The 23,434-nt window shown below is 40.1% G+C and overlaps 1 protein-coding gene across 1 annotated transcript in view; it reads right to left on the bottom strand.

The window, feature by feature from the left end:
• Nucleotides 1–23,434, bottom strand: part of GLI3 (GLI family zinc finger 3) — a 207,906-nt gene that overhangs the window by 61,551 nt on the left and 122,921 nt on the right. Inside the window, exons 6-7 of the mRNA XM_069007783.1 lie at nt 10,508–10,713; nt 5,733–5,879 (exon numbers count right to left, since the gene is read on the bottom strand). Coding sequence (XP_068863884.1) covers nt 5,733–5,879; nt 10,508–10,713 — 353 coding nt within the window. The remainder of the gene's footprint in view (nt 1–5,732; nt 5,880–10,507; nt 10,714–23,434) is intronic.

Raw genomic sequence — 23,434 nt, 5'->3', positions numbered from 1 at the left:
AAAACTGCAAAGACTTCCCTCCGCCTTCTCCTCCTTGTCCTTTCTGAACTGAACCTGTCTCCTTTACTCCTTGTCTAAGTCATGCTATGGCTCTTGCATGTCTGCCCACTGCTTGTTTCACCTCCCTCTCGCCTGCCAGCTGCTGCCAGGGCATCCCTGTGTCCGCTCTGGTTGCACCAGATCTGTGGCCAGCAATGGAGAAAGACACTCCTTACATCTGCGAGGGGCAGAGCCCGGGCTTCAGCCATGCATACAGTAGTCTGAGGATTCCTCTTTTCCTCCAGGCAGCACCTGGTTCGGGTCCCATAGAGCTCTGGGAATTTGGCAGTCCCCTCCATCTACCTGGGACAGGAACAACTTCCTAAGGGCCAAGAGTATCCTGCAAAAAGGGAACATTTCTGCTTCACAGAGGAAGCCAAAAGCTGAGACCAGGCAAGAGCTCTACAGAGTCTGACCACAGGAGAAAGGGATTCAGCTCAAGGGGGACCACGACTTTTGAAAGTAAAAATACAATTAAATGGAATTACTGTTTTTTCAGATATTCATGGTTTAATTAGGTCTCATATGCCTAAAAATTCTTAAGCATGAGCTGGCCACTCATTACAGGACATTTGCTTAACCATTCATTTGGCATAACATGAGTTTTAGTTAGTATGCTACTGTGAAAAGGAATAGGTCACAATTTGTCAGTGCCTCTGAATACTAAACCAAACTTTCCAGTCTTGCCCAGCATTTATTTTAAAAACAAACACTTCAATATTTATTTACACAGTGTTCTCCCACTGAAGTATTACATTCCCTTCTCAATAATACTTTAAAATCAGAAAATGAAGGAGCACTGATTCACTAATAATCCATTTACCTCTGTGGAAGTGCCGATAAAAAAAATCAGCTTTGGCAAAGCATGCAAATGGAAGCTGACAGTGACGATTTGCTTAGAAATGTCACCTTTTTGGAGTAGACATTATAGAAATAAAAAGTCAGTAGTTGACATTAAAGACTTGAGTGTGACAACGAAAAATCCAGCAGATGTCAGAAGAAAAGATCTTCTTCTGAGGTGGAGATCAATTCTAAAATAACAGATATCTATCTCCATCATAAATTTCAAAAATGGAATATGCCATCCAGCAAATTTGCCCATGAATTTGATTTCTGAGTTGAAGTTTTTAGCATTGCTTAATCATTTATAAGGCAATCTTCAGACATGTATCATTTATTCCATCCCTTTAAATCAAACTTCATCAAATCTTTTTTATTCCCTCCCTTTAAATCAAACTTCTTTGAACATGTCTCAGGCACTAGTTTTTATTGGAGGCTGTGAACATGGGACACTTGGGGTGGGGGAGGTTTAAAGTCAAACCTTTTTTCTTTCTTTCATTTCCCTCTGGCTTCTGTTTACAGATGTGTAAAAACTTTGTTTTCACTTTATGAAAGTTTATCATAAATTTTGTCTTAGTTTTCAAAATGATAAATCTGTCATCAGTATGAGGGAAGACGGAATGCCTTTGATACTCCACCCTTATTCTCCAACTGTGCTTGACAAACAGAAACCAAACCCAGTCCAAAGCTTCTCACTCTGGCTTAACTCTTTGGGCTGGTGTTTAGGTCTGGCTGAGATGGCGTTCATTTTTTCCCACCACAGCCCTCACAGTGCTGTGCTTCGCACTGGTAGCTGGAAAGGCATTTTGGCTGCTCCTGAGCAGTGCTGGCACAGCATCAACACTGTTTTCCAACATTTCCCCCCATCAGTAGGCCAGAAGTGGGCAAGAACCTGGGAGGGGACACAACCAGGCCAGCTGACCCAAATTGACTGAAGGGATATTCCACACCATATGATGTCAGCTCAGATATAAAGGCTAAGAAAAGGAGGGGTGAGGAAGCATTCGTTATATACAATATTTGCCTTCTGGAGCAACCCCTCTGCATGCCGGAGCCCTGCTTCCCAGGAAGTGGATGGACACTGCTTGCTGGTGGGAAGCAGAGAATAAAAATTTTTGTTTTCTCTTTGCTTCTACACATGAAAACTTTCACTTTTGCATGAGTAAACTGCATTATCTCAACCTACACGCTATTTCCCATCTAATTTTCTCTTCCATGTCCAGCTGAGAAGAGGAAGTGATAGAGCAGTTTGGTGGGCATCTGGCACCCAGCCAAAGTCAACACACCACATCTGGACAAACTCTTTAGCTCAGCTGGGTTACTAAAAGTGTCTCTAATGCCAAACGGAGTAGGTCAATGCCAAATACCTTTGGAAAAGAGAAACCTCCTATTCTGAGTGAGGACAGGTAAAAGTTAATCATAGTGAGAGTATTAATAATCTAGAATCTTGAAACCTCAGGGAACATGCTTGTGTTCCACTGAACACCATTTAAGAGAGTAGAACATATTCCCCAAGTGAATAATGCAGGTATCAATTCCAAAAGACAGTGATTTTTTAAATTGTTTTAGTGCTTCAAGACAGTTTTGGCATACAATACCTTTACAGCCACAACAAGCAATTTCAGTTGTTGCTACTGCGGTACTGTCAATACCTTCCACATCTACTCCACTCCTATTTTGATGCTATACTTAAAGGTAACAAATCTTTTTAGAACAAGCAGGAAGATGGCAAGGCTTGCTCAGGGTCTCTGGCCATCAAAACTGCAGAAAAGCTTTATAGAGCTTTTACAGAGAAAATTTTGGTCCAGTTTTCATGTCACTCAGGACAGGATGAAGAATTACAATTAAGCATGCATAATCTTGGCCTTATTCTTCTGCAATGTATTAGTTCTTGAACAGTGAAGTTCAGAGCTTCAAGAAGTCTACTGCTCTTTGTGTAAGATTTAACCTCTGAATAACAATTCTCCCACCCTTTCCCCATCTGAAATCAGTTTTCCAGCACCACAGAGCAAAACAGAAGTCCCCAACCTACAAAAACTCTATGTAATACACTTTGGAACTCAGTGCATTCTGGTGTTGGAATTATTATTTGCACTACAGGAGGGGGTAGAGATTGCAAATTTCTGTGCTAGATGCTGCATAAGCACACAATTAGGAGACAGACTGGCTTCACAAAAGAAGAACAATGCCCTGCTTGTATCCATTTGGTTGTGTGGGATAAATGAGCAGCAGCCTTTCAGTCAGTTGAGTCAACTTGCTCAGAATTTGATAGCAGATAATGAGGGAAACTACTCGTGTGTCTTTCTGTTTCCTTTGACAAGACTGGGCAAAGGCGAAAGACTACTTTTAATATCACCATACAAATCTTTAAGAAGAAAGATCCAAACAAATGGCATTGCTTCGCACTGATTGCTGCACTTTGTTATTAAATGCATACATGGGCATTCTTACTGGGTTTTTTTTTAAAGTCTTAATATCATCTTCCTGCTAATTGTTTTGTTCTCGTTTCTAATCTAAAAATCTGACAAAGAAGAAAGGGGTTTTCTTTAGCATGATGAATGATAGGACATTCAGATTCCTACTTAATGACAATTAATTTACTGTATACCCATGCAAGTTAAGATAGTTTTAATTAGTTTTTACAAAGTAAAAGGGTAACTTCATACTCTGTTTAGATAAAAGCAGCTATTGCCTGACTAAACACATTCTCATCAAATACAGAAGGTGAGCTGAGTGACCTTACTAGGATTCACTCTTATTTTAATTCTCTATTTACTGTTTAAAAATAACCCATTTGCATAATAGCGCTACACAATTTTGTCTCTAACTCTGAAATAATGCCTAATTGAAAAGTTGCTTGGTATAATTAATCTCAAATGTGTGATCTTAATTTTTAAAAACAAACACAAAAATTAAAGTATGCATTTCAAATGTATCACAGTTAGAGCTGGTGAACACAAATATCCTTATAAAAGATGGTGTTTAAGTACCTTTATGAATGGGCTGAAATTATGGGTAAAGGTCAAAACATTTCCTCTTAAGTTAGAAGAGGTAACATTTTTGGGATGCAAAAGCTGCAACTCTGTGTAGATTACAGCACACACAATCTCTACTAACACACGATGTTCCTTCTGCAAATGCCATTATTTGTATGAGTACTGCAATGTCTTCTGTTTTTTCTTAAGTTTTCTGGCATATATATTGGAATCTACCTTTCTAAAGGCTGAATAAACCCATTTGATCAAATCTGTATCCAAGTATGTGGTTTGGTACCACTACTTGTGTGCATTCAGACACTCTCTCACAGTAGGAACCAAAACGCTTGCAAATTTAAAATATCCCTGCTCATTGCAAGAGAAATTGGACTAGATGACCTTTAAAGTTCCCTTCCAACCCCAACTATTCTGGAATTCTATGATCCTTTTCAATGAAGCCATGCCCATTCATACAAGCTGGGGATTTGCCCTTCTGACTGGAACTCAGCAGCAAATCTACATTACCTGAACCACGCATAACAGAGTTTCCATTCTGAAAGATATTTTTAATAGACATTCAGTGCTTTAGCAGTGTGCCTCATCTCTCCCTATTTCTCTCAAAATCCAGATCAGGAATTACCATATTCTTAAGATTTCAAGTACTGAAGTCTGCACATTAATCTCTGGTTTAAGTCCAGACTACTTGTGTGAGTTTATTGTGTTTCTGCAGTGGGCTCAAGATATGTTACTGTAAATTTTTTATGCATGCTACCAGTGCAGTGAGACTGATATTACAAAATGAATTTTAAAAAATCCTTCATTAGCAAGGAAACAAAATGAAAATAACTCTCCTTCCCAGTTTCACAACTATCCGTCTTGCCTGATTCTTGAAAAATTATTGGTCAGTCACACTCCAAGGCATGTGCTCTGCAGGGCTAGCTCTATATATATTCCTATATGCCCATGTAAACCTCCCAACACCCACACTCCTTGAGATCACCAACTATGGTATGCAGCCAACAGCAGGAAGAAGAAATTGCATGTAAACAAAAGGTTTAAAATTCTACAGCAAAACAAGGTGGGCTGATACTATTGTATTGGTCTGTACTACCAAGCAAAAGTCAACATCACCACCTTTTCTTGCCACCATTTTTTATTGCCTTCATTGGAAGGAACAGAAAGCGTGTAAGCATCTATGACTACAGGGGAATGCTCTGCATAATCCTTTCTTGTTGATCAATAGAAGCAGTAGCAAGCAGTTTGGAATGGGGTCCTCTATTTTCCTCCTTCAACAGAGAAACAGAGACAGATAAGAGAACTGAAAGATGCTGAATGGATAAAGAAAGCTCTTAGTATTTTGGAAAACTAAGTCAGGATCCTTGAGAATTCAGCAAACTGCTTCACTTTAAAAGTAGTCTCTGATCTATTGGTCTATGATACACAACTTGTAAGCACAACTAGCACTCTCTAAAACGTGCAGGGCATGCTCTCCTAACAGAAAAACAGATGTAAACTTTCTGTTAACAGAGAGCTCATCAGGGAAATACTCAGCCTAACTAGGAAAGTGAGTTACTGATTGCAAATAGAAAAGGGCATTTTCAAAAGCACTCAAGCCCCACTAGAAACAAAATTTATAACCTGTTTTCAGGAGCAGTCCTGCTCCTCTCCCCACTTTCTTTCGAAGTTTACTTTTAGGCTTGACATAACCCTTGTGCATTTGGCAATCAATTCTCTGGCCCTCCAGCCTCGTGAGGAGGCTTATGTTCTTATGTTGACTCCCACTTCTCTGTCAGCATGGAGGCCTTTTGGGTCAGACCGCAAAAAACCCACGTGGTTCCCTTTGTAGGACCGTCTATACTTCTAGAAAATATCACTCACTATCCATGGCGTGAAGATATTCCATATGAAGCGCCCCAGCTCCCGCAGTGGCAGCTGAAGGAATGATGTCTGCATACGGACTGCGCTGGCCTGCCAACAGAGCCATCTGATGATAATATTCAGCTGGACTGACGCCAGCATGTGGAGCTAAAAAAAACAACATAAAAGTACCGTTAATGATGTAAGATAAACAAAAGGAAAGTTTTATCACATTGCCGGTTTCTCTGGCCATTAAAACAGCTTGTTTATTTTTTAATGTAATGCAATGTCTGCAGTATGCCACCACTGGTCAATATATTTCAACCAGTGGTACTGTAAAGACACCATTCAAAAAAACCAGCAAGACATAAAATATTAATGAGCTTAGTGATCTCATATTTTTGTATTTATTATTAAGTGACTCAAAAAGTGTCAGGCTGACAGCAATGGAAACTAGTATGATTTATTTAGTGACATAAAAAAGCAAGAAAACCTTCCTAGCATTTTATCCCATTTACCTCACTCCTGACCCAAAGGAATCCATTTCTAAGGTAACAACATGGCTGAACCTCCATAAACATTCAAGTATCTGGAGTCTCTGCTTAGAGGACTAGAAGATTCTCCCTCACCATGTCCCTCTGTGTCTATGCTTAGGAGTAAACAGGGGTAAAGTATGATTCCAGGAAAAATAATAGTTGTCCATGAACAACACAGGGTCAGTTTTTTAAGAGGAGAGACTGAAGCCAATAAATGTGACCATCCCATCCTTCAAAGTTCATGTATAAGTATATTTGACACACAAGCCCGTTTGCAGAGTCAAAACCACAGACTGGATAGACTCTACATCCCATCAGTGAGGTTATCGTGATGCAGTCCTCTGCATCATGCACTGCATGCAATGACTGTATTAGCTGTTATCTCATGTAAAAATTAGAACTTCCTGTTCCCCTCCAATTTTCAAGCAGGCCTTCAACTAATGGGCAACCCTGGACAAATAGAAAAATTGGCATCACTCTAAGATCATCTCCTCTCAACAGGCTTCAGATGCTACTGACGGCAGAGGGTCATTTCATGAGCCTGTGTAAGAAGTACTCATAAAATAAGCTGGGCTCCTTCTCCTTGATCCTGACCCTGACTTGCCATGAAACCTGAGGTGAGCAGCCCTTCTCTCTGGTCTCTCCCTGTCCCACTTGCAAAACAGTTTACACTCTGGTCACCACAAGATGGTATGCAAGCTTGCCTAAAATGCTTCAGGTTCCTTAGGTGAACGGGCTGCATCCCAAGCTGGTACACCAGATTATTTTTATATTCTTTCATATCATTTAATGAGATTTTTTTTTAATCTCAGCAGCTGAATCTTGAATGAAAACAAAATTTTAGGCTGAAATTCTCTGAATATTGTTACCTACACAGCACTATTAAAAAGACCATTATACCTTCATTAGAGAATCAGACCCTAAATGCAAACCTTAGAAACAAAGAATCAAGATTTACACTTTTTATGTTCTGAATATAAACAAGGCATTGGAATTTGGAGAAAAGTTTATTCAGCAACAGATTTGTTACTACCAAATAAAATGAAAGAATGTGCTTTTGATGTTAAAATGTTAAATCTATAAGGAAGGGTTCTGAAAAATAGAAGTACATCAAACAGGAATAGGAATGGCATAAAAAACGAGCTGAGACAAATTAAAGCTTGCTGGTATTTTTTCCAAATTGAAAACTGATTTCACAATTCATTACTATCTTTCCACTTTCTGTGAAATGGTAAAGAAATCATTCAGACCAAATTTTAAAAGATGGATAACTCACACTGAATCACTGATATTAAAGTTTTACAGTAGTAGGCAACCATGGTATATTTCCAGACACACTGAAAGTACTTCCTGAGCTTTCTGACATAAGTGTCTGGGCTAACTAACAATAACATTGGCTGCAAACTTTAAAATTAACTGCTGCAGAAAACATAGTTAACACGTAATTGCATTACTAAATGTTCCATATGCCAAGAAATGCTCTGGTGCTCTTTAAAGATCATTCCTTACTACCTCCCTCAAACATAAAAAATTAACCTACTAAATGATGTATTGCGTGAAGGGTAAATGAAAGGTAAACTGGTAGGCCTGCAGCCCTGAATTTTTTCCTGTTTATTCCCGGGTAGCTTCAGCTTTGTTCCCATTTTTCTACAAGTGGAGGCATTTGCTTCTGCACCATAAGCACAGCTGAGCTTCATTTGAGCACTCTCCTCTACACACACCAACAATCCCATCCCTACCCCTGCTCCAAACCTTTGGAGGAGTCCTCAGTCACCCCTGACCCACCAAATCTGCTGGGTAAGGTGAAGTGACAAGAGTTATGTTCTAGATAGTTGTGGCTCCTGGCCATCCCCAGATATGTGAGTCAGCAGACCAAGCCCAGTAGTACACTGATATAATTATCTAACTGTCCTAAAGCAATTAGGGTAGCAAGAGAAATCTCACTATGGCTTTCAGAAGAGGAATAACAACTTCCAAGTTTTCATAGTTCAAATGCTATATGACTTAAGCCACTGTGTCCATTATGTTATTAGTACGTTATGTGCATGTACCTCTTTAAACCACAGAAGTGTTTTATTTGCATTCTAGCAGTGCTCAAACCATGATTCAGATTATCTGATCCCAGGAACCCACATCCAAAAAAGGCTGTATACCTGATTGATCGTACAACAGACTATGGATTCCAGGGAACAAACTTGAAGCTTTTCAACAGCATGCTGTTTGACTGAGATATCTTCAATGCCTCAATCAAGTTACTGTATTTTCATTGGATGCTGCACAACACCAGGGCTGTGGTAACTGATCAAAGATGGGCTGTGAGCCTATAGGAAGTGTGAAGTAACATGTATTTGTTCAAAACCTGAAGAAAGATGCTTAAGCTAGTGAGTTTAGCATGTCCCCATGACAGATTAAGGCTGCGTATCCAGTCAGCAATCAAAGTTCAGGGAATGAGCATTAAGACAGAGCATACTCAGCTGAGCTGTCCACACCTGAGTGTCTCATTCCATCTGAAAGCCTTGGAGAACCCAAGCTACGTAGGCTGGCAGGAGAAAAGTGTCTTTCTGAGGTGGCAGGTGGAGTTGAGGCAGGGTATTTACCCTGTGACATCTCTGGAAGATCTCTGCCTTTCTGGAGTGTCAGTTGGGTGCTGGGACAGATAGCCCAGTGTACCTCAGAGAGCACTATTTGCCTACATCTTTGCAAGTGAATTCAGTGTGGTATAGCTGAGACCAAGACTGTATACAGCTTAATGTCATAAAGTTCTGTGATGGGTGGTTTCCTTCACACCTTCTTTTGTCTGCCACTGGAACATACCTTAAGTATAAATGAAATTCTGCATGAATGTGACCTGAAGAGTATTGAAAATAGCAAAGTATTGTGCATATTAGCTCCTGTGAAAAAGCCCAAGCATGCATCACATGAGTTTTCCCAGTATATGCCATTACATTATAGCTCTGTCATGTTTATCCTATATCTAAAGCTCCAAAGCTCCTGAAGTCAAAACTTCCCTTTCTGAGCATTCATATTTTTTTCTTCAAAATGTTTTTTTTAAAAATACATCTGCTAAAACAAAAGGGGTAGAGTTAGCAAGAATTCATGTAACATCCAAAGTGCTGCTAGGAAAACCCTATGTGCATGCCATATACCTTGACTGACAATAGGTCATTAAAATTTATTCTCATAAGAATATGTGCCCATAACTAATGGATTAACTGTAAAGGTATATATTCTTATAAACGAGGATTAATTAGTTATCCGTTTGGATAGGGTGCACTGCTCATTTTTCAAATTCAGCTAAAGGCAGTTTAACTCTGGTAAGTTTCTGAATACACTAGGAAGATCTTTCCCATAGTTAAAGTACCAGTTTAATTTCCTTTCTCTACATAGTCATTTCTGAATATGTTATATTTTAGTTCCCTTCAGCAAGTGCTACCATTTTGGAATGTCAAAGTGCTTATGCTTACCCACTATTGAAAAACCTACTATTAACAAGACAGCCTTTTTTTTTGCAACTCTGTTGACGGCTCACTTTGGCAAAATTCCCACTGAAATGAATAGGAAATGTGCTAGAGTAATGACAAGAGTGATCACGGGAGTTCACTTCAGCCCAAATAGCCTGGAAAGTAAAAGCCATGGTCACACCAAGACCTAAAGCACTGATATTTCAAGTATACAGGCCACCATTTAGATTAAAAGGGACAGTCTTGATCATCAGCCACTTCTACATAAGCATCACTTCATTTGGCCATACTGTTGGCTAGGATAAAATGAAATAATTCTACACAACTATAATAGAATTATTGACTAAGTATAACTAGTCAGTGCATGCTTTATATGATTGAAAAATACTATTTTAATTAACAAGCCTTTTGTGCCTGAAGAACTCCATGGTTATACACTGACATGCACCCATGAAGAATCTGACTCAGTTCAGTGCAGGTACAGTAGATTTCTTAGGAGATCAGAATTACACCCAATGTCAGCCCCACAAACAAAAGATATCACAAGACATACACCACCCTTCCAGCATAAATTTTGAATGAGGCAGCTTTTTTTTTTTCTTCTCCCTGAAGTTTCAACATTTGTGAGATGTACAAATGAGCCATGATCGGCTGATGAAGTATTGAAACATTTATGACATAATGAATATGTCTGACAAACCTGGTGAAGCTGCTTTGAACAAGGGGGAAAAATGTTGACAAGATTAATATAACTTAAGTTGCTACAATGACAGAAAACAGGAAGCCTATCTTAACCCACCGTCTGTTGGGCTGAGTCCACGGGCTGCCGAGATCATGGAGAGAGACGGGCTGCTGTGCAGGGACCTGATGTAGTCCATGTAGGGGTTAATGTATGGGTGAGGGGTGCTGAAGGGAGACTCTGATGTTGCAGCAGGATTTCGGTGTGGGGAAATTCTAAGGAATGGAAGCTCTGAGTATGTCGGGCTACTAGATAAGGCAGAAGGCCTGGAAGAAATAAAAGGAAGAAAAAAGAACCGGTCAGGTTATCTATACAATAAAGAAAAATACTGTAAAGGTAACACACTTGTTTCTTGAAGAATAATAACTAGTTGCTGCATGTGTAGGTTGTACATGTACTAAAGTCAACTGCCTGGAAAGAAAAAGGATGGGAAATTAATTCTTCTCTGTACCCATTATTAAAAACATTTCTCTGACCAATTTTAACATGATTTTATATTTGTTTTAATCTTTACACACCTCAGTACCCTTTCCCCAAGCATTTAAGGAGAAAATCACTTCAATTAGTACAAAATATGCACACTGTATTACATAGTAATTCTTACTGCAATATGAAATACATACTGAGATTCAGAATCATTTACATCTTCAAAACAATGTGGCTATTGAAAAAGGAGCTTTGAGAGCCATACTGCACCCATGCCCTTCATTTGCCGGCTTACTTTCTGAAAGTGCAAGATGGCATGTCTATATAGAAATCATTTCAGGAGTCCCAAACTTTGTAAGCTATTAAAACAGATAGGTCCTTTGGAGCATTTTTTTGTTGCTGTCCATTCCCATGAAAAATGCACAAAACTTCGTGGCAGAGGAAGAAAGATTGCTGCATATGTGTGTTTTTAGTATGGCGCCAGAGACCAATGTTTTTTAACAAGACCCCATTAATTAACTACTCATTTTTGGGAAGGGAAAGCTGTGGTGCCCTCTCATGCTATGTGTGATGAACCAAGGCTGAAAGCTGAGTTCACAGCTGACAAAAGATAAATAACCTGCTGTAACCCTCCCCATCATCCCACCCTGTTGATACGACAGCGTCTGGGCTCTGCTTAGAGACTTTTCTCTCACAGCACCCCATCTCCAAAGGAACTGGAAAAAGTACAAATTTCATCAGAAGGGGTTGGAGTGCCTGCCCTTGCCAACCTGCTCTTTGGTGAAAGACAATGATTAAGCCTGTCATGCATTTGCTGTAGTCCAACTGGCTGACCCGAACTAAATGCCTTTTTGTCCCTGTTTTTCCAATTAATTTAGCATATATACAGCACAGACACAGGCAGCAGCTGTGAGAGCAGTGAGGGCAGCCTGTTCCTTTGATGCTGTTGGCTTACAAAGAGTAATCAAACAAGAAATGTATTTTTTTTCCTTTAACGCACACATATCATGATCAATGGAGGTAGTTGTCATCACCTAAAAGGCCAACAGAACATAATCTTACATCGGAGCCAATTCTGCCCTGCCATCAGCTCGGAAACGCTAGCATATGAGTGGGACAGTGATCAAAGTCATGAATTCCTAACATGACGCCAGCTTCCGTGCCACTAAATCCATGAGGGCTTGTAAAACCTGAGGAATGAAGATTTCTCCTGATGTGTTTGTCTCCCTCTTTTCCCTTCCCTTTCCTATTTGACTTTTTTTGTGTTTCTTGCCCTCCTACAGCTTTCTGCAAGGTAAGCCTGTTTAGCCTTCCTGTATGAAAATACCTCCTAACTCCAAAGTTTGTTAGAGAGCTGCATTTTGCATTAGCAGCAGGTACCAACAGTGCAGTCACTCCACTGGCACCTGAGCAAGTAACCCACATAAAGCTAAGTAACTCACTAGCATGCCTTCACCATATTTGAAATGCACTGAGAATCTGAAACCAGAAGCCACTTTCCACCACTGTGCAAACCAGACATCTCCTTTCCTCAGAGAACTTTTTGTCTACATAGTTCTAAAGTAACTTTGTTTTACAGTGGAAGTGCATATTTTATCTTGGTACTATGAAACCCCACCAGACATGAAACATTTGTTGTCTCCTGGTTCCCTGTGAGGCCAAGTTTGGTAGGCAGGAGCTTTAAAAATCATGGTGATGTAGGAAGCAGAAGTACTACAGCTGGGTATCACATTACAGAGTGAATTTCCCATCCTGGGAGTGAGGAAAATACAGTAGTACAGCAAATTTAATACAAGAGTAACAAAGAAACTAAGTTTGGATATCATTTTACAAGGGTTTTTTTTAAATGGGATCCCAACTCATAGTTAGAAACACGAAGAGCATGCAGGCAAGCTGGGGCCCTGGCCTTATCTGGTGCATATTGAACAAAAAACTGTTTAAATGCTTATGCAAAAAGGCTGAAAGTCTGTATTGGCCTCAGTGATTCACTCTCCAGCTGGCCAACAGCCAAATGCTGCCGCAGGAGCAAGATTAGGAGTCAGGCTGTCAGCTTCTCCCTCCAGATCCAACAAGAGCCATTCAAGGACACCAGGACTCAGCCGCTCTTCTCCTCCTCAGCCCTGCCTCTTTCTCTCTCTCTCCTCCTCTGAGCTCCACAGTTTTCCTAGGATGCTAGGGAAAAGGCACTGACCTGGGTATCATCAATCAACAGCTGGCATATAAACAGTATTATCTAAGGCAGAAATAAGGAGTCATCAGATTCCACAAATAATTCCCAGCTCTGGACTCTAATGTTTCCTAATTTCTCTCCAGCATCTGATTTTAACATGCTGCTAACTTCTGTGCTCACTTTCAGTCTGGACTTTTCTCACTTCTCTGTGTTCCCAGACCCTCCTTTCCCTACAGACCCATTTTCCCTCCTACCTTTTTCATCTGCTCTTAGTCCCACAGTTTGAGTCATCCTGATTTATTCCAATAAACATCACATATCCTTTGTTTCCCTCTGTGCTTAAACTACGGTGAACATCTTTCACAAGTATTAATTCCCTCCTTCAAACTAAAATGTAGCTTTTAGAAAGGGTGCTGCCAAACACCTTTATTGTTGTTTTGCAACCTCATTGTATACCAATAAATAATGACTTTTGTCCTGTAAACAGCAAAGAGAACAGCCTGGGAGTGGCTCTGCAGATACCCATTCAGTAACAAGCAAATAAAATCTCCAGATGTGGGTGTCAGTCCCTCCCCATAATTTTTATTTCACATGTATAGAATAATAGAATGGTTTGGATTGGAAGGTACCTTTACAGGTCATCTAGTCCAACTCTGATGTCATGAACAGGGAAAGAAGCTGGGGACCCTCCTTCAAACTCAGGACCCTTAGGCCCAGCATCCTTCAAACTAGCCGTGCATCCTGGTGAACGGTGTTCTGCCTTGGGTCTGAGGCTACTTCATGGGATGCAATGAGGCTTCAGCACAAGAAGGGGCAAGGAGATTTTCAGTGATACTGCCTGACAATTTATGGCTCACCTGTAAACTGTGTGAAGGCAGAACTTGCCCTGGATCTTCTCCTGTGCAGGGGCTCTTCTGTTATACAACATATTCAGACCACTTATGGGAGGGAGCGAAGCAGATGTATGCTCTTTTCTGAATCAGAACCTCTGTGTCTACTTCTAGAGATCCTGAAAACTCAACTCCAATTTAATACAAAGCTGATCATACTTTCAATACATACTGTATTGACATAAATGAGAAGGAACTGAGTACAGTGCTGGCTGTGATGGCATCTCCTCCTTTCAGTCCAGAAGGCCTTCCTGTTCACTGCTAAGGTACTGAAATAGCATGAGTGTCACACAGCTTCCATATCTCCACAGGACTTCCCACTCCCCATACACATCCAGCCTGCCAGCTTCTTCCTGTCCCAACTCTGATGCCACGGGGAATCTCAAGCACTCAGCCTGTGAATGGCACACATGTGATGAGGCAGTGAGATCAGTGTAAGGGCAAACAGGTGTATTTTTTCCTACTAGTTATGACTTTATTTTGATGAATGTTGCAGAGGTGTCTGCACAGTCTTAAAAACTTACATAGTCACACCAGTTCAGCAGCTGTGAACAGCATCAGTTGTAGGGCAAATCGCAGTATGTGTAAAGCCACTTTTTTTTTAATGTTTTTTTTTTCTGATCACTGCTGAACCACAGGTGAGCTACCTGTGGGATTTCAGTTATTACTCATGAAAACCATGTGTCATTTAGTTTTGTCACTTACAGCTTCAATAAATGAACTCTGCACAAGAAGACTGACTAGCAGCAGGTTTGGATTTTAACCACCACAAAAACTGAATCAAATGCAATTCCCTTTTCAGCCCATACAGCCCTTTTTTAACTGGTGAAGGAAGATCATGGGAATCTGAGAGTTGATGAGGCAAGAATGAGCAAGTTATACATATTTCAAAATGATCTGCATGCACAGATCATTACCTAGTATTATCTTGAAAGGATCACACATTCTTTCCAACAGCAGAAAGAACTGGGATACTGGGATACTTCAGGCTATTTTTAAGCATTAGCCAGTTTTACAATGAGGAAGATCAGACTGCCCAAATTCAAATCTTATCCCTTTCTTTGGTACTAATGGAACAGCTAACTTGTACAGGTGAAATACTGCTGTCTGGCTACAACTAGAGGTGAAAGTCCCTGGGTAGGTAAGCCAGCACAGAACTTGTTAACTGTGGGTCCTTTCAACCACCCTCTCAGTGCCCTACTGATAGGATCAGAAGACTAGCCTAAAGTTCATGAAACTATCTTACTTGGATTCATGCATGGAACTGAGTTAGAAATTGAGGAGGGGGGAATGGAAAGGAAAGAGAACCAGTTCAAGGTGCTGGGGAGCAGCAAAGGCCAGCTTCCTCCTAAGAAAAGGCAAGCCAGGAGCCACACACGGGCAATGCACTGCATGCCACCAGATCTGAGCGAGTGACCAGAGCCAGATGCTGCTTACGCAGTCAATCAGCAGTCTGAGACAAGGCAAAGTGACAAACCAAGTCTGGGTTAGGACAGTCAAGTGCAGAAGGAGACAGGGACAAAGACAGGTCAGGAGACAAGTTATGCCATAGTTCTGAGGGCTCTATCTAGAACAGCTCCCTACAGCGCAGATCCTGAGCTCAGCCAGGAGCAGGACCAGATATGGGCACTAATTATAACACCAGTCAGGCAGCTCAGCTAAAAAGGAGTTCCTGGGTGCATGAGGTGTTGGTAGAAGTCTCAGGTGAGGACACTCATGACAATTATAGCCAATTAGTGGCCTCAGGGTACTTACTTGCTTTGGAGTGCTTGAACTGTTTTAATACATGCCAAAATACCAATACCATGCAAATTGTCCCCATTCTTGTATCTCTCGCAACTGTGAAAACTACAGCAGGCCCCACAGCTGACTACAACCCCCACACTTGCCACAGGCATTTTTCAATAGCAATGTTTTCTGGAAGCAGATGTAAAGCCATTCGGAGCAGCCACAAAGGTCTCTGCCACAGGAAAATCTGGATTAATATTTTTGAGGTTGGTTTGGTGTTAGAGATCTGTCATAAATGGTTTCCAAATAACTTTAAGCTGTGCTTGGACAAAAACCTCTTCTAAGCACAATCTATCTTAAAAAAAACTCATGGTGATTTAAGCAGTTTCTGATTTTAAAGGAAACTATAACTCCAAGAATGGAAATCTTAATGCCAAGTTTTGTCCCGATAAAATTTTAAATGGCTCTTTTATGAATCTGTTGAAAAATACATTTATATTGAAAACAGCAAGTGATCCTTAACTATAACATTGTAAATATGACACTGAGCTGAGGTTACAGATGGATCAATAATCTATCTCACAGAACAAAGCTTGTCAACGAAGTGGGATGAAATATTGTAACATAACCTAATTTATTATTGCCTTTTCATCCATCTTGTTATATTATGAACGTGTCAAAGTTCAAACCTCGATATTTAATCATTTAACAGTACGTTATTCAATGCTGGAGCAAGCACTGATGGCATAACTCCCATACCAATGATATCTACACTGTTTCTCTGATACCTGTTCAATTCAGTCCTGTCTGGAGAATTGAAAAATATTAAACTCATTAAACTGCCTATGGTACTCTTCTTTTATCTTTTTCTTTTTTTTCTGCAATAATCTTCTGATGTCTGTCCACAAAACATTTAACACTTTTATTTCTAGTAGAACCTGGAAGACAAACAAACAAGGACTTTCTTGGTATGTAGTGACTCCTATTCTAAAGCACACGGCTCAATTCCTTTGGTAATATCTCCCATGTTAAATTTCTATTGTTTATTTATTACCATAGTTGCTCGTACAGACTGACACTTCAGCACCAGCAGCCAAAAACTGGCTAACAAAAGGTTTTTATATTAATAAAGTTGAGCTCTGAGATTTCAATGCAAGGAGATTGAGGCCAGCACTGAGCATTTTTAAAATGCAATCCACAGTCCTTTTCTCTTTTCACTTCTAATTGAATTGGTAAACAATCAAACCCATAAATACATACTATGGGAAATCAATAATATAATTTTTAATACCTAATTTTTTTCAGAAAATCTAGCTTCAAATAGGCACTCCATTCCCCTAGAATCACTCACTGCCTCAAAGCTGCTATATCACATTCTTGGACTTAGGAAAATTAAGCAAGTAACTATGAACATATAAAGAATTATTTGAATACGTGGAAATGTCAGAGCACACCTCATACAAAACAGCTCAAGTGCTGCAAAAGAGTAAGCACTGTTAACTATATTTTCTTAATGGTGGAAATGAAGAAAAAGGAAAACATGAGCATGTTTTTTAAGTCCTAATACAAAAAACCCCTCTTGATTTCCTGTATCATTTTCCATGTGTCAACACCTAGTGAATATTTTCTCACTTTTCCTCCAAACTTCACACTGGAACTGTAGTCAGCGTAGGGAAGTAAGTCACAGAATCTGATTTGGTAGCAGTCTTTCACTTAGTAGATATATGTTCAAATAAATCATGAGTGGGTCCATGCCTTTGTAGTTCCCATATAAGAGAAGATACATCAGGGTTTAAGGTACACAGGCTCTGGTTTGGTTTCCAACACTTATCTGCTGTCCGCCTTGCACAAGTTTGTTGTTTTCCACTCTTTCCCCATCTTTAAAACTGTGGTAAAGCACTTGGAAAATGTTCAGTATCTACAGTTGAAAGGTCAGATCAAGAGATCCTATGTTATAAATGTTTTCTCACTGAAGGAAGGACAATGCCTTACAAAATGTGTGCAGTTCAGGTATGTAAATTCCTAAAATATACAAATAACCTCACTTGAGGTTAGAATAAAAAGTTTCTCCCACATAAAGTTAAAAGGAATCATTTCCAAAAAAAAAAAAAAAAAAAGAGGACACAAATGACTGTACAAGAGATGTTCGTGGTGAGGGAAATCATGCACGACAATTAGGCAATGACCGACAGCAAAAGAATATTACTCTGGTTCCCCTTTCCTTCTTTGGGAAGTGTTAACATTATGTAGTTACAGTTAAAAATTGACTACATTAATCAAGGCACTAAATCCTTAGTCAGTGACTGTATTCCTATTTTTCAACCGACAGACTGCCTGAACACAGACCCAGGTTTTTTACATACACTGTCTGCTACTTATAAGACTTCATAAATAACCCAACCATCAGCTTGTGGATTTCCTCAAGAATAGTTTATGCCATGAAAAGCAATGAATATTCATTCTGTTATTTAACATGCTGTTTACATAAGGTCAGCTCTAACACTGGTGACTTTCAGCCCACAGTAACACCTGTACTGACTACAGCAAGCAACTGCTGCTTCAAGTGATACAGACTTGACTTGGAGTCTTGACATGCATTCCTTAAATGTGTATGCTGATACAGTTTTGACTGTTTAATTTCCTTTGTTATGAAAAATGCAAATAAAACTATCTACTGTCCCCCAGTATTTCTGAAGTCAAGTCCAGTCTTCTTGTTCTCTTCCTCACATGCTGGTAATCTCCCCACAACAATATGCCTCTCCTTTTCCTCTTCCTTCCATCCACCCACCACTGTTGCTGCCTCCTGGCACTGCTCTGAAACACTGTCCACTTGGCCTTTGCAATACAGAGCAGCCCAGCTTTCCTCTCCTTTCTCCAAATCCTTCTCAGGATGCTGCAAAGAAATCAGTGTCTGGGGGAGGATTATACGGATTTACTTGGCAATTTCTTTGCTTGTACAAAGGATGCAAACATACAGAAGAGTAACCAACTATAACTACTCCCTCCAAATGCCACTTGCCCATTCTAGGCTTCTACCAGAGGTTATCTGGCAAATTTTGCGGCAGCTGTGTAAGCCTCTGAGTATCCAGCTGGTGCCCCTCCCAGGCAGCACATCTCTGCCTCTGACCGCTTCATTGCCCAGTTTCAGGGAGCCAAAGCAAAGCTGTGAGACTGTAAATGGGGCAAAGGCACACAATCCTGCTGAGGGATAAGGGATAATCCCCAGGGCAAGAAAAACAGCTGGGGCTGGAAACCCCTAAGGCCATCAGAGCTGACTCACCAGAGTTCATTTGCCAAAGAGGTCTGACTGTGAGCTCTTCCTGGCAGAGCTCTTAGTATTTGCACAACACTCAGCAGAGCTCCAATCCTGCACAGAGCTGTTGGACACTGAAGTAATGTAAACAGTAAATAAAAGTAATGGTAACATGTGATTTCCATCGCTTGCTTCTGCTAGAGCCTTACCAAGGTATTGCCTTATTTTGGTCAGCTTGCACTGATTACTTACTACTTATAAGTAAATAATACCTTATACCTTCACAGAGCTGCCCAAACTCAGTGCTGGTAATTTTTTCCTCCCCTGCCTTCAGCTGGCTCCAAGTTTACTTGTGGTCATTAATATATGGAGGATAATGTATCAATGTGGCATTTGATGCAGAAATCATCAGCATGAATATAAAACAGATGCACAGGACAAGCAAGGCTGCAACGGTCCTCCACACACCATTTCCTCTTCAAACTATGCTGTAGCACAAAGTGCAGCAGGAAAATCGAAAAGCTCTACATCCTACCCATTATCTGCTTTTAGTAATAACAGTCTGGGCAGCGAAATTACCAACTGCATTCCTATAGCAAACTTCTCTGCTCTGCAATTGTCTTCCGATGCTCTAGAGGTGGTCTCATTTGCTATTCAAATTTTAGCCTCCTCTAGGTTACAGGCAGAGCCTGCCATCCTTCAAGTATTTCACCACAGAGGCACCATCATATGAGTATGTGGACATATACAAAAATCTGGACCACAGTAATGTACCCCTTCTTGCCTCCCTTGGCCCTCCTCTCCCCCCTCAGAAAAAGTGGGTCAAAGGAGTGTCAGAAGCTTTCTCACACTTAATGCTGTTAAGCCAGCTAATTGAATAAACATTTGTTTAACATTTGCTCCTATTTCACTAATGCACTGTGAGAATGAGAAGAATTTTATTCCCCTTCTTCCCCGTCCTCCCCCTTCCTCAGGAGTGCCACTAGCTGTTATCGCAGTGACTAATGTGCTGTATGTTGCCATTATAGTCCTCAACTCTGAAATTACACCCAGGATGAACGATAGGCTCTGCCTGTATGCTGATTGGAGTTGGATGATGATTGATTAGAAGAAAGTCAGACTACGTAGCCATGCAAAGAGAACTGCACTAAGCCACAAGCTTAAACACTAAAGAGCATTTCACCAGTGGCTTCAGAGCTATTAGATGTTTTCATATGAACAACATTTCTCACATCCAGGTTTGCGCATTTTATCTTTATTCTTTCAAATACTGAAATTGCTTGGATAAGAGGGTTATATATATATTTATATATATATATTTATATATATATATATTTATACACATTTCTAAGAGTAGCCTGAACTTTTAGGGGAAATTGAAGAGGCTTTGTGTCAAGTACAGCTAAATCCAGCCTTTCTATATCAAACCCCTGCTAGAAAATTACTGTGCAGATGATAAGGCTGAAAGATATAATAAAAAGTGACTCTACTCAATTTACACTGCAATATTGGTATGACTGAATATTTTTCATTCAGGTGACTGATAAAATCACTAAACTGTATTGCAGATAAATAAAGGAGGCTTCTGTCAAGAATAAACACCATTAATCATGAAGTCTCACCCTCTGAGTGGCTGTGCTATGCAACTGCACAAATGCACCATCACAAGTGGCATGTGACCCACTGCCTCCTTTCTTCCCCCAGCTCCCCAGCGATACTGTCTTCTTAGGAAACTTTTCTGTTGCCTTTACAACATTTGGAAGTCCTGGAATGTTTTTTTCCATTCAAGTTTATACACAACTGTAACTGAAATCTAAATTTTAGTAGCAATGCATTCAGCTGAAAATTTAACCCATGAGACAAAGTGAAGCCCTGCAGACTGTGGCTGCATTGCTGTAGATCCAGCATTATAGTGAAAAGTCTGTATTTAAACTGGTAAGCCTTTATAACTCTAAAGCTGAAACAAGTAGGAAATTTTTCCCCCAAGCCTTCTTCCCATTTTCTTCAAAACCCACATTTTCTTACCGGTTTTATTACTTAGTTTTGCTATTTCAGAATAGGTGCTGAGTTTCTTTTTGAACATACAAATATAAAATTTCTTAATGTCATGGTCTCCTTTCAAAAAAGCAACTTACATGCTAAAAAATGGACATGTGCTGAAAGAAACTTACCCGGCAAAAGCACAGTCATACAAAAACAAAATCAGACAACTTAGGTAACCTTTTTGTAACCTGTTTTAGAGCAAGTGATGATTCAATAGTGGCCATGTTATTAAGCTGGAATGAAGCAGTGCCCTACACACTAATGAGGTTAAAAAATGTAGTTAGGTCTTCATGTTAAAGGCACTTAGCAAGCAGCCTGCTCGGCAAAGACCAACTGTGTGTTGGAGCAGAGGACTAATCACACAGGCAGGAATCAAATCGACTGGAAGAATTAGGAGACTTGCGGCCCCGAGGAATGTAATTCATGCAGAAAAGCAGTTGTCAGAGTGAGGCCAGGGAACTGTGTGGGAAGAAAGCAAAATAAACAGCTCAACAAAGAAAACAAAGACGCTCAAATAGTGGTTTTTCTAATGCTTGAGTACACTGAAACTTCAGTGGGGGCATATGACAAAAAACTCATCAAAGACGACCTCTATAAAAGCAATATACCGGTAAATAGTGAACTGGTTCAAAAGCACTCAGAAAATGCCTGTAGGTCTTTAAAAAATACCCTTGAAGTCGTTATGCAGGACAGAGAAAGTACACATTCATACATGTATGCATGACTGGGAGAAAAACAACCAAGTGGTACAAAACTAAGAGAGTTGAAATGGTTTCAATTTTACAATTTCTCCTCATTTCTCTCTCTACCATTCACAGATGAGAAGAGGATGCAGTCTGCATGCAAAGAGTGCCCCTGCCTGTGTGCAGCAATACTCTCCATGGAAAAACAGCATTGCTAATTAGGATCCACTCCCACAGCATGAGGACCAGATTACTGCATCCACCAGGGGGATTATCTGACCAGAAAGAAGAGCTTGAGGCTTGTCCTAAATCTCAAAAGAACTCATGTGCTATTCATGGGAAGTTTTTCTTGTGATGGGTATGACCCATGACAGTAAAATTAAACTTTGAAATTGACTGATGTGTGAATTTCACAAATACTTTGTTCTCTTGAAAAACAGTATTTTTAATTAATGTGTTATTAGTCTCATAATGTAATGGGGTTTTTTTATTTTTAGAAAATGAAGCTTTTACCACTTTTGGTACTTTGGAACCTTTCTCCTCATTCATTCACTTATGATTTTTCTAAACTCCCCCTACCTCAAACTCAAGAATGCTATGCTCACTATTGTTTCAGCAAATCTTAGCTTTTTTTCCCTTAACTCCTTCCTCCCATCAAGGCAGGTATTCCTTCTCCTGGAAAAGCACCTGAAAAGCTTCTCACATTACCTCAAGTGAATACTGTCCTCAACATCTGTTCTGTGATGCTAAGAAACACTTTTCCCAAATTCAAAACCAAACCAAAACAAACCATTTCATTTCCAGTGCCTACTCTAAGTCACGTCCACAATATTACAAAACTGGGATCTGGGGAAGAAAGAAATCTCTTCTTTCTTTCTTTCTTTCTTTTTAATTCTTTTATATGATAAAATAATAACTTCACTGTTTAAAACAAAACCAAGTTGGCAATACCAAAAGAGAAATTCAGTGACTGAATATTTCTCCTAGTGCACTTGCTACCCATATTTGGTTGTGGAAGGAACATTTGACTAAAATTCTAACTTTACAGGGCTACAGTCCTGACAGAAACAGTGATGTGAAGGTTCAGTATTAATCATTTCTGTTGAGGTATGGCTGGATTTGCTTCAAATCTCTGTACTATCATCAACAGACAGCCCAAAATTGATATTCACAGGGATTAGTGACTGTTACTGAACAGAATATCAGCAAGAATTTCTCATCTAAAACTACCTGCAGCAGAAAAAAATTATACAAATCTACAGAAACTCCTGTATAAAATCCTACATTTACACATTTCTGTATAAAACACACAGATTATTTTCTGAAATGCATCCTCCTCCCCTTCCCTTAGACAAACACATGGTTTGGGAAAGAAAAGCCATTTTGAGAGTGCACCTGAGTGATAAATATCAGCTGTACAGTACAGATGTATGCTATACCCAGGACTGGAGTCAAGGGGTGACCTTATGAAAACACAACTTTCAAGCTTCTCCCATCCTCCGAGCACCACCACAAACAGCAGGTGTGCAAGTCACAGATCAGCACCAACATCCATGAGGGCAGCAGGATTCACAGGTATACGAAGCACCACTTATATCCAAGGTGAACACTGCTAGGGTGCAAGGGGGGAAGAGAGATATTCTGCTAACAGCCCCTTCTTGTATTTTCTCTGCCAGTGTCAAAGCTCCAGGTATGGGAGCTGGTTGAGGTGCAACCAGAGAAGATCAGGGAAGCATTCAGTTCTCATGGTGGGCTGAGAAGTCTTGTCTCAGTCAGGCCAGCTTTTTGATCCCA

This window comes from Aphelocoma coerulescens, chromosome 2 (genome assembly GCF_041296385.1).
Source record: "Aphelocoma coerulescens isolate FSJ_1873_10779 chromosome 2, UR_Acoe_1.0, whole genome shotgun sequence".
Lineage (NCBI taxonomy): Eukaryota > Metazoa > Chordata > Aves > Passeriformes > Corvidae > Aphelocoma > Aphelocoma coerulescens.
The sequence above is the reverse complement of the archived record's forward strand: the minus strand, read 5'-3'. Positions and strand labels throughout refer to the sequence as shown.